Below are 14,865 nucleotides of genomic sequence, written 5' to 3'. Positions count from 1 at the left end.
TGAATATTCTGGCAACACAGAAATGCCAGTGGTGCTGACAAAAACAGCCCCAACTAAAGCCTGCTGTCTCTAGCCAAAGGACCAGTAAAGGAGCAGCCTAGCAAGATGGAAAACTTTCACACAGTACTGTAACCATTCTCTATCCAATACCACAGAAGAAAATGGACTCCACTCTCACCCTTGCCAGCAAAGGCCACGTAGGGAGCCTGGTCTCCTGCCCTCATGAAGCTGTAATAAGGAACTCCAACGCACCCATCACAGTAGATCTGAGTAGGCCAAGTAAGAAGCATGGTCTTCCACCCCTTCCTGCTGGAGTATTGTTACAAGAGGCCCATTGGAGGGTCAGGACTTTCACCATTACCCAGTGGTAACAAGGCCACCCCCACTGCAGTGGAGACCGTCTGGGGAACCAAAATTACCACCTCCTCCCAGCAGTAACAAGGATACCCTCTCCTTGGGTGGCAAGGAAGCCCAGGTGGGAACTTCTATCCATACTAGTCAGTAGCACAACGGCACTTTCTCTTGCTTAAGCAACGTCAAACAAAGCAGCTAAAACAGAAGGCTTATATAAGATCCAGAGTCTTGCAACATAATACAAAATGTGTAGATTTCAATTTAAAAAAAAAAAAATCACTCATCATTCCAAGAATCAGAAAGAGCTCAAACTACGATGTAAAAATTGGATGTAAAAATGCAGTATATAGATGTTGACACATGGATGGACTTGTGTCCCCTCAAAAAGCTATGCTAAAGTCCTGACCCCCAGTACCGCAAAATGTAACCTTAGTTGCAAATAGAGTTATTGCAGACATGATTACTTAAGATGAGGTCATACTGGTGTAAGGTGGGACCTTAATGAAAGATATATGATTGTGTCCTTATAAGAAGTAGAGAAGAGACACACAAGAAGAACACCATGTGACAATAAAGGCAGAGTTACACAGCTGCCAGTCCAGGGATGCCAAAGATCCCCATGACATCTGCCTAGAAGGGCCTGGAAAGAAGACTGTGGGAGGGGATTCCTCAGATCCCAGCACTGTGAATGCTTTTTTGAGGGAAGAGATTGTAGAGACAGTCTTAGTAGCGCTGGCTGGGTCAGCATAAGGGAAACCAGGTGACGACCGACTGTCCTACTTTTCAGGCCATATAAGGGTTATTTCTATGTTGAATAGTGACTTAAAAATCAGCTTACAGAGAACAACTTATTAATAAGTTGCAGACTTCCTATATGTATTTAGTTTGATGATTGTAATAGTTCACAGAGACATATACTAGTCTTTTATTACTCTATAAATCATGCTTCATGAAAATTAATATAGAGACTATATTGGCTACATTAAATCATTTTTCTTTAATGAAAAAAATGCATAAAAATTTAAAGTTCCAGAGGTATTGATATCATAGATCTTTTAAGGGGGCTTTTACTTTGAAATTTAAGTGTCTTTTAATTGCAATGGCATACAATAATTACACATATATGTTAAGATTTTATTAGTCTACCCTACTGCCAGTCAAGATAAATTCATTTTAGTGCATGTTCTTCGCTAACTAATATGTTATCAGTATATTTTTTTCCTAAGCATAGGTATATTTTTGGTATCAGCCTATTTACATGAACTGACTTGTTAAGATTGCTTCTTAACAAAATGATTACTATTTCAGATAGTAGGCTATAGAGTAACTGTAAAATTAAGTTTGAACAATACCTAAGTTGTTAATTATTTACTCCACTATAGAAGCCAATGCCATTTCAATAATTCTGATGTTATTTCTATGCCTGAGATTATTAATTTCTAAACTCCTGTATCTCCATAAAGTAGTCTTCAGCAACTACAATATTTTGTTAATGGAAAACATATGATCATATTTGAAGTTTTACATTTAATTGAAACACTACTTTTTTTATTGTGGCCAAACATCCATAACATAAAAATTGCCATTTTAACATTATTAAGTATACAGCTCAGTGGCATTAAGTATATTCACATTGTTGTGCAGCCATCACCACCATCCATCTCCAAAACTTTTTCATCATCCCAAACTGAAACGCTATACCCACTGACTAACAACTCCCATTTCCCCTCTCCTCCACTCCCCATAACCTCTGTTCTACTTTCTGTCTCTACGAATTTGTCTATTCCAGGTACCTTATATAAATGGAATCGTATAATATTCTTTTGTGTCTGGCTTATTTCATTTAGCATAATGTCTTTAAGATTAATTCATTGTTTCACATGTATTAGAATGTAATAAAGAAATACTACTTTTTAAGTTGTAATTTCAAGCTCTAGTCCAAATATTTTTAGAGAAATATATGTGAATTATGTCACATATATGTTTTCCTCCTTTGCACATTTTGTTCCCCTTGGAACTGTGTTCCCGTTTCTTTGTCTCATTACCTCCTAGTCATTCATCATATTCAAATAGAAATAAGTACTGAAAAATAATTTTAAAGGTTACCAAATATGCAATGACAATAAGATGACCATAGATTTTAAAAAGTTAAATATTTTTCTGTTATAAATTATTTGCAAATATGTAAACCCACTGTCATTTTAACAGGGCCTTGGAAAGTATTCAGTCTGTTCATTTTGCATAGGAGGACATGAACATTTAAATGATTTCTTAATGTTGCACAGCCATTTAATATCAAAGCTGGGAATCCAAAAACCTAAGTATTATGATAGTTCTAATTACTTTTAGATATATTGTTCTGTTAGTGCACAGTCAATAAGAAAGTTTAAAGAACCACTGGCTGCAAGTAACATTCATTCCTTCAAACCTACCAAGTTCCAGACATTGTATTAGCCACTAGGAATATAATAATAGCAAGTGGAATCCCTGGTCAAACAGCAGACCCGGGGGAATAAATATAAGACTAGAAAAATTAAGGTTTAAGGTGTATATTTGACTAACCATTGATTCATCTCTTATTATTATTATTATTATTGTTTTGCTATAGTCTGATTCCGTATAAGATGATGCATGATTGGAAGGAACTGTTTTTTAATGGAAAGCCCATATATGAGCAAGCCTCTACTAAGCATGTACCAGCTAAACCCTCTGAACAACAACTTATAGAATTGGAAAAAAGGGACTTGCTAGATAACAATGATTATGAAGAATACCAGGTACAAACTAATATGGAATAATTAGAATTCAACATAATAAATAGTGTTTCTTTAACATCAATGTTGTGATATTATTTCATTTTATTCCTATTAATAGAAATAGGTATTCGATGTTTGCATTTTCCCTGGGTTTACTTTATCTTTATACTACTAATTTTAAATTCCTAACTATTCATAATCTATTCATATCTATTACTGCAAGTAATATTAAAAGAGTGGTCTGGAAAAAAAATCAAACGTAACACATTACCTTGACAGATAAATTTCAGAATTTTAAAAATGTTTTAATTTATTTATTAGCATTTTTCTTTGTATCAGCTATCTACCTTTGCTTCAAAAACCCTTATTAAAAGGTATTTGTCTTAAAATTTATCCAAATAGTATACTGTCTTTGGAAGCAAATGGAAAAGGAGGAGGTCTGAACTTTATGAGGAGCATAGATTCAAACAACATTTTATTCAAAGATTGAAAAAAAAGTGTTAGGTGCCAATTGTGCTTCTTAGAAGAGCCGCTGAAAAGCCTTTGGGGTTAGACAGACCAAGGACCTATTACTGGCACTGTCAGCTGCTGTCTGACACCTTATAGGCAGTTAGTCCCTTAAGTGCTAAGAGACTTGGTTTCCTAGTCCCATTATGAAATGGGAATAATAATATACCTGTCTTGTTTTGTTGTTGTGAAACGTAAGGTAATGTATATTGAACACTGAGCCAAGTGCACTGCATGTTGGATGCAAATAATACAAATCAATTCCATTGGATAGAAGTCTGTGTAGATCAACAACAATGAAATGAAGAGTGAGGATTTTTTGTTAGAAATATTGAATGAGTTTCAGAAGGGTGGTAAGTGCAACATGAAAAACAGAGAGGGGAAGCTGATTTGACCCAATCATTTGCTGATATTTAGCACATACTCAATAAATGTTTGTTGGAAGGATGCATTTTTAAAAAATGAATGAATGACAATGAATAGGGCAAAGTGTAAAATCGCACTGATATGTAACTATTGAAAGAAGCTTATGGAAAGATAAGGAAAGAAAATGAGATTCTGAGAAACTGTACACCAGCTTTTAATTGGATGAATCTGTATTTGTATTACTAAAAGAATTAGTATTTATTAAGGATTAACTAGACTCTTACGGGATTATATGCATATTTATTCTGAATGGTTGTAGAATATACTAGATCTAGTGTGTCCACTTAGAATGCTTTGTAATAAAATTCTTTGACAATATCAAGCTATGTAAAACTATTTCTTTCCATTGTAAAGCCATTTTATTTGACAAATTTTGCTGATTCATGGAATATTGATTTCTAAGTTATTTCATGAACAGCTCTACTTACTCTATTCTTGTTGATCGATAAATCAGGAGACCTAGCAGTCTGCAGCTTAGCAAAGATTTGGCGTTTCAACTTTTTTCTTGTTTGGGAAATTGTCACCACCGGAACATGCATGTCTTACCCACATCCTGAAGCAGCTGGTACATTTCTTTTGCAGGAAATTGTACACTTTTGTTAGGAGTATGTGAACGTCTGGCAGTGCAGTTCATTTTGTTGCTTTTATTATTTTTCTAGAAATGAACGTTACCTTAAGATTTCTGATTTGTGTTTACATGCACTGCTCTTTTTGACTACATGATGGAAAATATACCACATACAGGTGTTAGGATGTATGTATGTACTGTAAACTATCCTAATAGTCATTCCCTTACTGCTAGAGCTTTTTTGTTTCTTCAGGATCTTGTTCAATGTTCCTGCATACAAGTAAATATACATGTTTCAACTTGTAAAATATATTATCTGGCTTAAATAGTCTTTCACAAGATGTAGAGGACAACACACCCTGGTTCAGCTAAAGGAAACAGTTGTCTATATTTATCATTGCTAAATTTGCTCAGCATTTTTAATCCTTCAAGTAAATGCATAACTTAGGAATTAATCTTCAAAAGCTTTACACTCTTAGCATACTTTATGGAGGCCCATAAACACCATCCTTAAAGAACTGATACCTCCCAGTTTTGAGCCCATAATTTTAAAGCTCTGTGAAACTATCATGATTAAAAAGTTTAAATATTACACCTAGAAATTGGCAAATTTTTGCTCATGTACACATCATATGTCGCTGATGAAAATTTGACTCATTTCTTAAGATCATTTCCTAAATCATCACACTCGATTTATAGAATGTCTACAAGTGAGAGAGCTCTAGTCCAGGAATGGTATGGCCAGAAATATCCTTTATCACTCCTAGGAAGGAGATAGGAACAGCAACATGAAATAGCTGGACCCCGCTGATCCCAGACAACTGCCTGGGATAACAATTAGTTATTTAATAGAGAATTATTTCAGAGAGGAGCCCTGAAAACCCAATGGGCCATGGGCAGCAGGCTAAGCCAGGAGTCCGGCTACTCTAGCTCAACTGGCAGCACAGCCCCCACATAGCAGCCAGTGGTTCTCAATTATGCAGTGGACTCATCCTGGTCAACCCCCCACTTCACCCCATGCCAAATGCAAGTCCTTTTCATGAAGTTTCTGCCACAACACACTTGGCAATTTGCAGAGCTCTACTGTTCATGCCCACGAACAAGTTGCAGTAGGAATTCCTACAATTTGGAAGAAGGGTGTTTTGTGTCCAGCACATCATCCTTGTTGTTTTAACTTGTTGCTGTTGTAATTGCTATTTTTATTTGTGTTTTTAATGAAAAATTATTGTGTAAGTTTATGATCACTTGTGTTTGCTGTGGTTGTTGGGTTAACCCTAAATGTGTGCTGTAATGCATATTTTTTTTTATCAATAGTACTTTTGGCTTATGATTTTCCACTAACTAGACTTTAAGATGCATTTGTATACCTTATGGTTTAACATTCATGCTCTGGTCAGTACAGCGTATGTACATACATACATACCCATCTCCAAATTTGCTTACACAATGGCACTATTGCCAGGTATTTTTCCAACAGAGAATAGGGATGTGGGACTAAATGGGCCATGGGGTTGTTTGTCTTCCTATGTGAGTCTCTGCTGACTTGTTGGACCCAAATACTCCAGACACTATCTTGTTCTTACTCTCAACTCCAGCCTTTGGTATTGATCCAGTGGCTTTCTAGACTCAACTTCTGACAGTGGACGCTCTGGCTTAGCCCTTGCCTGGCTCCCTGGCTTCTCAGTGAATGACCTAATCTTCACAGTTCATTATTGAATCAGGTTTCCTTACAGGCAAAAGAGTATCAATTTAAAGCCTCTGTCACTCAAGTGACATCACTGGATAACTGACTGAATCACAGTGGTAGATTTCAGTAATACGTAGATGAGTTTTGAGGGCAGGTGACTAGACCATTATTATTTATTTGTTTCTTTAAAAGGAATAGATTGTATTAATCAACGTAGGCTACCATAAGAAAATACTATAGACTGAGTGGCTTAAAAAAATTGGAATTTATCTCAATGTTCTGGAAAGTCCAAGATCCAGGTGCCAGCAGATTCAATTCCCCGGGTGAGGACTCTCATCCAGACCTGCCTTCTCACTGGTCCTCACGTGAAGCAGGGAGAGAGAACTCTGGTCTCTTTCCTTCCTTCTCCTTAAACACTAACCCCATCATGGAAGCCCTACCCTCATGACCTCATCCAAACTGAATTACCTCTGAAAGTCCCCATCTCCAAATACCATCAATCACTGTGGGAGTTGGGGGACACAATTCAGTTGATAACATACATGTTTATTCTGGACACTTATAAAATATCTCAAAGTGCAAACGTACTATTCAAGTATAGGAACCCAGGAAATTGCTGGTTTCGTAGATTCTCTTGTCCCCTGCTGAGAAGTCTTAACTTAAAATGCCTTATTTTTTGACTATGAAAATATGATGTTTATATTTTATGTTGAGATATGTAGGAATGTAGCTTATTTTTAAGGAGGTAAAGTAAGCAATTGCTTACCTGATGCGAGTTGAGGTGTTCTGTCAGGACTTCTACTTTCGAAATTCTGTCTGCCATTGTACCTGATGCCCCACATTCTCACTGCCTTGGATTAAGACGCTGGAGGAACTGGTAAAATACCAACATTTTCCAAGGAGGTAATACGAATTGCAATCAGCCTCTAAAATAAGAGCTAGGAAAGAAATCTGTACGGAAAGCAATAGTCCCACTATTCGTCTAGTTTAGTTTTTATGTTATGCATTTCATAGCTGCAATTTCTCCTCTCTGTTTCCTAGAGTTTTTCCCCCAACTCCCTTAATTCGTTCTGTAACGGTAAGTTATCTGGTTGTTTTTTTCTGGCTAGGTCCCATTATGTGGCTGTGTCTTAGTGGGGTTACCAGTACGCCCTAGAATACTGATTCATGACAATCTAACAATAGTGATACTATCTTACAAAGCAGAATATTAATGTATTAGTTTTCAAAGAGAGCTATAGTTGCCCTAGGCCCATGGTTGCCAAGAAATAAGATTATCTTCCAACTCTGGTTAGCCAAGGATTTCGGGGGGCTAGAGTGAGTTTGGCAGAGGCCTTGTGTGAGGGGGTGCGTAGAGGGGGTGAGTAGAGGGAACGGAAGGTGAGCTTTGGTTATGAGGAAGGTATTTAGCTTCAAATTATTGGAACTAGGGACAAGCTGAGTTCAATGGTGAACCATGGTAGGAATGGTTGTATTAAGGTATCAAGTTCAAGACATCAGAACAGAATTGAGAAAAGTTTTACAGAGCCAAAGAGTTGTTAGATTCTGTGTTAGATCCCCAATAAAAATGGAATGGAATGAAGGGTGAGGAAGACATAATCAAAGTGAAGAGTCCTGGATGACGGACATTAATGAGACTAGAGTGAATGCCCACCACTTGTTTTTATTTCCTCTTGATCACACAGATTAGGGAGAAGCCAGTCCTCTCCCAGACCCCCTGTTATGGAGGGCCACACAGGCTTCCCTGGGCTTCCTATCACCAATTCTCTGGTTCATCCTCTACCCACTTTGACAACCATAGGAACCAGTTCCTATGCATCAAGTCTAGCTTCTCTTCAATCAATTGTTCAAACTTTCCACCTAGTCTTTTAGAACAGGCTATGAGGGTCTGAACTCTCCAGCTATGTCTTGGTAGAGAAATACAGCAAGAACACAGTGTGATTGATAATCTTGAGAAATTTGAGTGGATACAAGAAAGTCTTTGGATTTTGGTGTGGGGCAGATGAGTTGGGCTGAGAACCAGAAACACTCCCACCTGGAAAACCCTCCAACCCCACTGCTCCTATTCTGTGCCCAGGGTCTGTCATCAGAAATAGTCTCTGATGCGCTGGACCTATAGTAGTCTTTCATACATTACTCTAACTTTTTGTTTGTTTGTTTGTTTTTGTTTATACTTCTTTGAGGTATCAACCTTAGCAGTGAAACAAAGAAAATAATGTGATAGTAGTCATTACTATGAGGGAGGGTATTTTGTGTGGAAAAATTTTGTGTGAATTTTGCAGTGACAAGATAGGTAGACCAAGTTATAGTGTCTACATGCTTCATGACGTGAGAGAAATTCTAAACCACATCTGACTGTCTTGGCTGAGCAATAGCAGCAAATAGGTGAATTCAGATGTAGAAGCTTCTGAACAAGCTCTTTGACCAGCAAGACCATAGAAATTAATAAAGAAATGATTGTGACACCATGACCTCCCTGATGAACAGAGAATAGTTTGAGCAACGAAGGAATGAAGTTTCTTGTTTATATAAGGACTGCCATCTCCATCAGAATTATTTGGTGGCCCTTGCACAGGAAGAGATCTGATATGATGTCCGGGTGATGCAGTCCCACAGCCATTTGGAGGTCAGGAGAAATGCAGTAGCCTTAGAGTCTTTGTTTTAGACCCAGGCAGTTGTGCTGTGAGAAGCATTGGGCTGGCTGCACAGCTGTCATAATTTCTAGTGTGCCACCTTCAACACCTTGGAAGGGCCATTGTGGCTTGCCAGGTCAGAGAATGGAACGAGGAATAGGAACCTGTCATTTTGGGGTGCATAAGCTACTCCCCCACTGATCTCCTCAATGAGTTGCTTTGAGCATGTCTGAAATCAGAGTGCCAAGCTGAAGTCCCTGCCCATCATTTGCATCTGGTTTGTCACTGAATTTCAGCAGCACTGAAATGTAAGTTTTCAGGACAGAGGATCTCTCAGAGTGGCTTAGTTTAAGTTGCCCCCGATAATCAAAACTACAAGACAAAATATCAGCCCAGTGATTCTGGCTGCCTGATATATAAGTAACCGGTAGCTCAAAGTTTTGGAAAAAGAAGTCTGCTATTGCTCACAAGTGCTGAGCTTTCTGAACTAATGGCCTTACGGCAAGCTAGAGTTGTTGGATTGCTTAGTGAGGTGTCAGGCTCTCTAAAATGTGGACCTCTAGGCTTGACAGTGATCTTCATCACATGCTGGGTAATTGACCATGGCCAATTTGAATTTCCATCCAAAAATAAGCACTAGGTAGATGGAGTCTGTTGCCCTGGTTGCCCTGGGTCATCTTTTGTGATGAGTTAGAATTAGACATGATATTATTTCCATAATATTAGATCAGGACAGATTGGGGAAGGCTACTGCTGGAACAGAAATGATCAGATACTGAGTAAAAGTCCTAACTGGATGAGGACCAGGTCTTCAGATTTCCTAATGAGCCAGAATCAACCACGGGATCAACTGGTAGCTAAGCATTGGCTTCTAGCCAGCACAGCCTTCAGCTCAGCATGGTAGTGAAGTCGAGTTAACCTCTGTTCCTAGTTACCATGATCTACGTCTGTACTTCCTGGCAACATATACGTGGCCCAGCCTGAGCACTCTAACACAGAGGCATACCTTCTCTCTGGAGGTGCACCTGCCCTACCAACATTAATGAGAGGTGTACATCCTCATGCCTCTAGCTCCTCTGGAATCTGAAGTCCAGACTGTCTGGCAGGAAGGTGTGGCCAGGTACCTAACCATACTGTGACCTGACTGGAGGTCAGGTGACTAACAAAGGCTGCCAAGCTCACTCAGCAGGGCCAGTTCATCTTTGCAACTTGTACTGAGACCTTTAAACTGGGCCTCAACACAGAGCCCATTCTATGGCAGCTCCTGGATGAGAAGTCAGAATCTAGATGCACATCAGTTCACTGCCTTCTCTCTCCTCCTTGTTAAGGAAAGTACAGGGCAGTGTCCATTCCCTTTGGAACCTGGCTATCAAACAGGCCCCTTACAGTGGTCAAGAAACCCTGTAGGGCTGCCAGGTTATATGAGCTGAATACCCCATCAGTTAAGATATCCAACCACCCTTTGTGCTTTTTTTGAAAATCATGGGTAGTTATCAGGAATTAAAAGTCTGAATTACAAATTTAGGCAGTACCTCCAGATTCCCTCGGGGTTTTTGGGTGATTAGCAGAGAGAAAGCCTGAGAAGGGAAGGCAAGAAAGGACAGAAGCTCTGAAAGCTACAAAGTTTTACGTTAGTCCTTCCCTGTGGAGTATGGCTTTTTTTCTGAGTGATTGAGTTGTGTCTGTTTATCTCATTTAAGGATCTCAGTCATCTTTGTACTTAACCAAAATTGCTAAAATTTAATATTCATGTATTCACTTATTATTCAGTTCACATAGAGTGGCAGTAGTCATTACTATGAGGGATTCATTACTATGAGCCTATACTATTGATTGATTGATTGATTCATTCATTCATTCATTCATTCATTAATGCAATCAATACATATTGAGTCAACTATGTGCCAGTATGGTTCTAGGTATTGGGGATATAAAGTTGATTAAGATAGAGATCCTTCCCTCATGGGGCCTACAGTTTAGTGGGGATGGGAGAGAAACCATGCCAGAGCATGATGTTAAATGTGGATAAGTACAGGAGTTATGGGGCTGCAATGGAATAGATGAGTTTCAGCTGAGTTAAACATGTATACACCAGCTGGTTTAAAGGTATGAACTCAAAACTGACCTAACCCCATGAACTGGGAGCATATTTTTATACTCTCCCTTTCCATGACTTCATGTATTCCCAAGCATGTAGATCAAACTAAACTCAGCAAGTATGTTGTGGGTATCTAAGAGTCCCCTGCATCATCAGAATATTTTAGTAACTGCTGAAGATATCATTATTCGGTATACCTAAAAAATTTTAAGGAGAGATATGTAGTTGTGAATTAGAATTAAAATATTATAAACAAGCTATTGGGTTTTGCCTGATTAAGATATCATTTTCTGCCCAAGTTGTTTGGGCTTGAGTTAATTTGTTATCTCTAAAACTTTTCTTTTGGATACAATTTAACTATTAGTCTATTTTCAAATAGGCATGAAGTTTTACTGCATTTTGAATAATTATACTCGATGTTAATTAATGAGATTTTAGTGATTATGAAAAAATTTAAAACAGTAATTGTACAAAAAATTATTTTCTAAGATGCCATAAAATAAGCAACCCATAACTAAGATCTAAAAGCAATCATCACGCAAATAAGGTCTAAAAATGTGAATAAGCCAGATCTTTAAAATATTACCAATTATGAGAAATTGCACCAAAAATTGTATTATTATTTTAAAAATGTATTTTGATAAATACCCACATGGTCACTCTATCGGTTGCATCAGTTGGTATAAAGTTAAGGGTATACCCTTCCTATTTGCAGATATCCAAGAGATGAATCCAAGATAGTACTTAGAGACATGAAATCAGAACTGAGGGTTCCTGGGTGTCTTGGCCAGTAAAACACCCTTTATTTTTTGTTTTAAGATAGTGGATTGAGACTAAATTATGAAATTAATTTATGGGTCACAACCATTATTTATTTTTTAAAAAATGGAACCACAACAAAATAAATACAATGCAATGCAATACAATAGAAAATAACGCAAATAACCAGTAGTAAGGATAAGTATTTCATAAAACTTTCTGTATTATGTACTCATATACCTGCACACAAATACTGGGTGACACTGTAAAATGTATTTCTTATGGAGTGTCCTGGTCAAAAATGTTTGAAAGCCACTGTCTTAGAACACTTAGAACCACTTACAAGTGGTAATTGTGCTCCAATTGAGGTCAGGTGGGTCAAAAAGTGCTCACAGGCGTTCAGACCAATAAAAAATGGAGATATTTTTGGAGAGATCCAACATGGTAAAGTAAACACTGTGCTTGTGTCCTTCCATGAACACGTTAAAACTACAACTAAATTATAGAACAATCAACCTGGAGAACGATCTGAAATCTAGCTGAACAGAAGTCCTATAACATCGGTACTGGAAGGAGGGGTGGAGACGCAGAACAGGCCCCAAACTTCCCTGTGGCAGTTGAGAATCTTGGCTGCAGAGGTTACACCCCGGGAAGTGAGGGCCCCCAGCCTGGAGTACTGGTGCCAGGAAGAGAATCTCCCGCAACATCTACCTGTGAAAAACGGAGGGGATTCCAACCATTCTGGTGGGACAGAAGGCTGCGGGAAACCCAGCCGTCCTCTTAAATGACTCGCGCACAGACTCGCTCACAGGCATTCACCTTGCATTCCAGCAGAGAGACAGTGACTCAGGGGGCCTCAGAGACATGGGGAGGGGGGAAGACAGGCTAAGGTGTGTGGCTCCAGGGGGAGGACTGGAGGGCAGTTGGCATTTTCCCAATGAGGGGTCCTCTTTCCGTGCAGCCAGCAGGCCAGAGCCATCTTTCCTGTGTTGAGCCCGCCCCCACAGGGCAAATCTGAATCTGACTGGCCTGTGAGCTCTGAGGCTCCGCCCTGCTGACTTAGCACCCAATGCACTGCCAGAGGCACTTTCTCTAAAAGCAGCAGTCCTTCCCTCATTGCATTCTTTCTTGCAAAACTATAGAAGTCCATGGGCCCCAGGCAGGCAGGAACTGGCCTCGCTGTGCTCTAAGACTTTTGCTGAGTTTCTCCTGGCTCAGTACTGGCAGCAAACCAGAGTCTACATTAACCTGGTGACCACAACTTTTCCCATTCTAGTGACTCCCTGAGACCCTGCCTCATCCAACTCACATACCACATGAGGCTCTACCAGTGGCTGAACCTCAAGGAAGCTGGCAGGTGGCAGCAGGCCTCCTGGTGTCCTGGCTTTTTGCAAAGTTATCCCCAGGACTGATACTGGTGATAGTCATCCTCAGTTCACAGCATGGCCTCTCCCATGTGCCTCCAGGTTTAGCACAGGCAGCAAACAATCACAGATCACTTTGTAGCTCCTACCAGGTAGTCCGCAGCCAGTCCTGGGCCTATACCGAAGCCCTTCCCATAAGGCCCCAGAACCAACATACTTGGCTTTCAGACCATATCAGAGCACTGCCCAATTAGCCCCACAAGTGGCACACACAAAAGGTGGTCTCAACAGGCACCAAAGTCCAGTGGGGAAAATCCCACTCAGTGGGGTAAGCTTCATGCACAGCAGCCCATAAGCTATGGATGTGGCCAAACCCCACAGCCAATTAGCCTGAGGGTCAATTCCAACCACTCATATGCCAATAGCAATCAAGGCTCAACTGTAACAGGAGACTACACACAACCCACACAAGGGACACTCCTGGAGCACCCAACTCAGGTGACCAGGGAGACTGTGCCACAGAAAACAAGACATATGCTGCTTACAGGAGACTCACTTCAGATTGAAGACTCACACGGACAGATGGTAAAAGGATGGAAATCAATATTTCATGAAAGTAAAAATTAAAAAAACAAAACAAAACAAAACAAAAAGCTGTGGTAGTAATACTTACACCAGACAAAATAGACTTTAAATCAAAGGCTGTAAGAAGAGACAGTGAAGGACCCAGTAATCCCACTTCCGGGTATTTACCTGAAGAAATCCAAGACACTACTTCAAGGGGAGGTGTGCCTCTGTATGTTCATTGCAGCATCGTTTACAATGGCCAAGATGTGGAGGCAACCTGGGTGTGGGCCTGTTTGGGTTCATTCTGCGCTTCCTGGACTTTAGAAAATATAATAAAGCAATGTGCTAATTTACTTTCCCACCAGTAATGAATGAGAAGTATGACTAATCTTCCTATCTGTGTTAGACAAAATTGTTTTATTATGGTGCATCAGAGTTTTATTTGGATATTTTTATTACTATGAATTTGAACATTTGTTCAAAAGCCCATTGGCCATTTTATTATATTTTGGGAATTGTTTGTTCATATCCTTTGTGTCTTTATTTTTCTGTTGGGATATTTTTCTTTTTTATGTTATTACTTACAGCTTTTTGTGTACTAAGACTCTTAACCTTTTGTCAAACAGATGTGTTGCAGACACTTTCCCTTTGTTCTTAATTTTTAAACTGCATGTTTGTGTGTGTGTGTGTGTGTACAGAATATTTCATTTTCATATAATAAAATTTATGGGCCTTTTCCTTTGTGGTTTTCATGCTTAAAAAGACCATTCTAGAACACATAAATATTCATCCAGATTTTGGTGCCTTCATGCTTTCTTGGTTACATCTTTCATTCTCCTGGAATCTGTTTTCATGAAAAGTTTAAGGATATATAACTTTATTTTGTTTCCAAGTATATGGCCAGTTTTTCTAATACCAGTTACAAGATGATCATTCTTTCTCTGCTAATGCGAAATACAAATTTTATTGGTACTAAATTCTTACATATACTAGATCTGTTTCTAGAATTGATATTTTTGTGCAGTGAATTTTCTATTTCTGCAAACTTTTTTTTAATTACTATATTCTTAACAAGTGCTTTAACATCAGGAAAGTTAACACTCTCATTACTTTTTAAGTTTTTAAATGAATATTTTTATTCACTAT

The 14,865-nt window shown here is 38.9% G+C and overlaps 1 protein-coding gene across 1 annotated transcript in view; it reads left to right on the top strand.

Moving 5' to 3' along the window:
- The window catches only part of SPEF2 (sperm flagellar 2), a 165,885-nt gene that overhangs the window by 49,773 nt on the left and 101,247 nt on the right, over window positions 1-14,865 (top strand). Inside the window, exon 10 of the mRNA XM_081053291.1 lies at window positions 2,963-3,131. Within this exon, the coding sequence (XP_080909417.1) occupies window positions 2,963-3,131 (169 nt within the window). The remainder of the gene's footprint in view (window positions 1-2,962; window positions 3,132-14,865) is intronic.

This window comes from Rhinolophus hipposideros (assembly GCF_964194185.1).
Source record: "Rhinolophus hipposideros genome assembly, chromosome: 7".
NCBI lineage: Eukaryota > Metazoa > Chordata > Mammalia > Chiroptera > Rhinolophidae > Rhinolophus > Rhinolophus hipposideros.
Note: the sequence above shows the minus strand (reverse complement) of the source record. Positions and strands in the feature narration are given on the sequence as shown.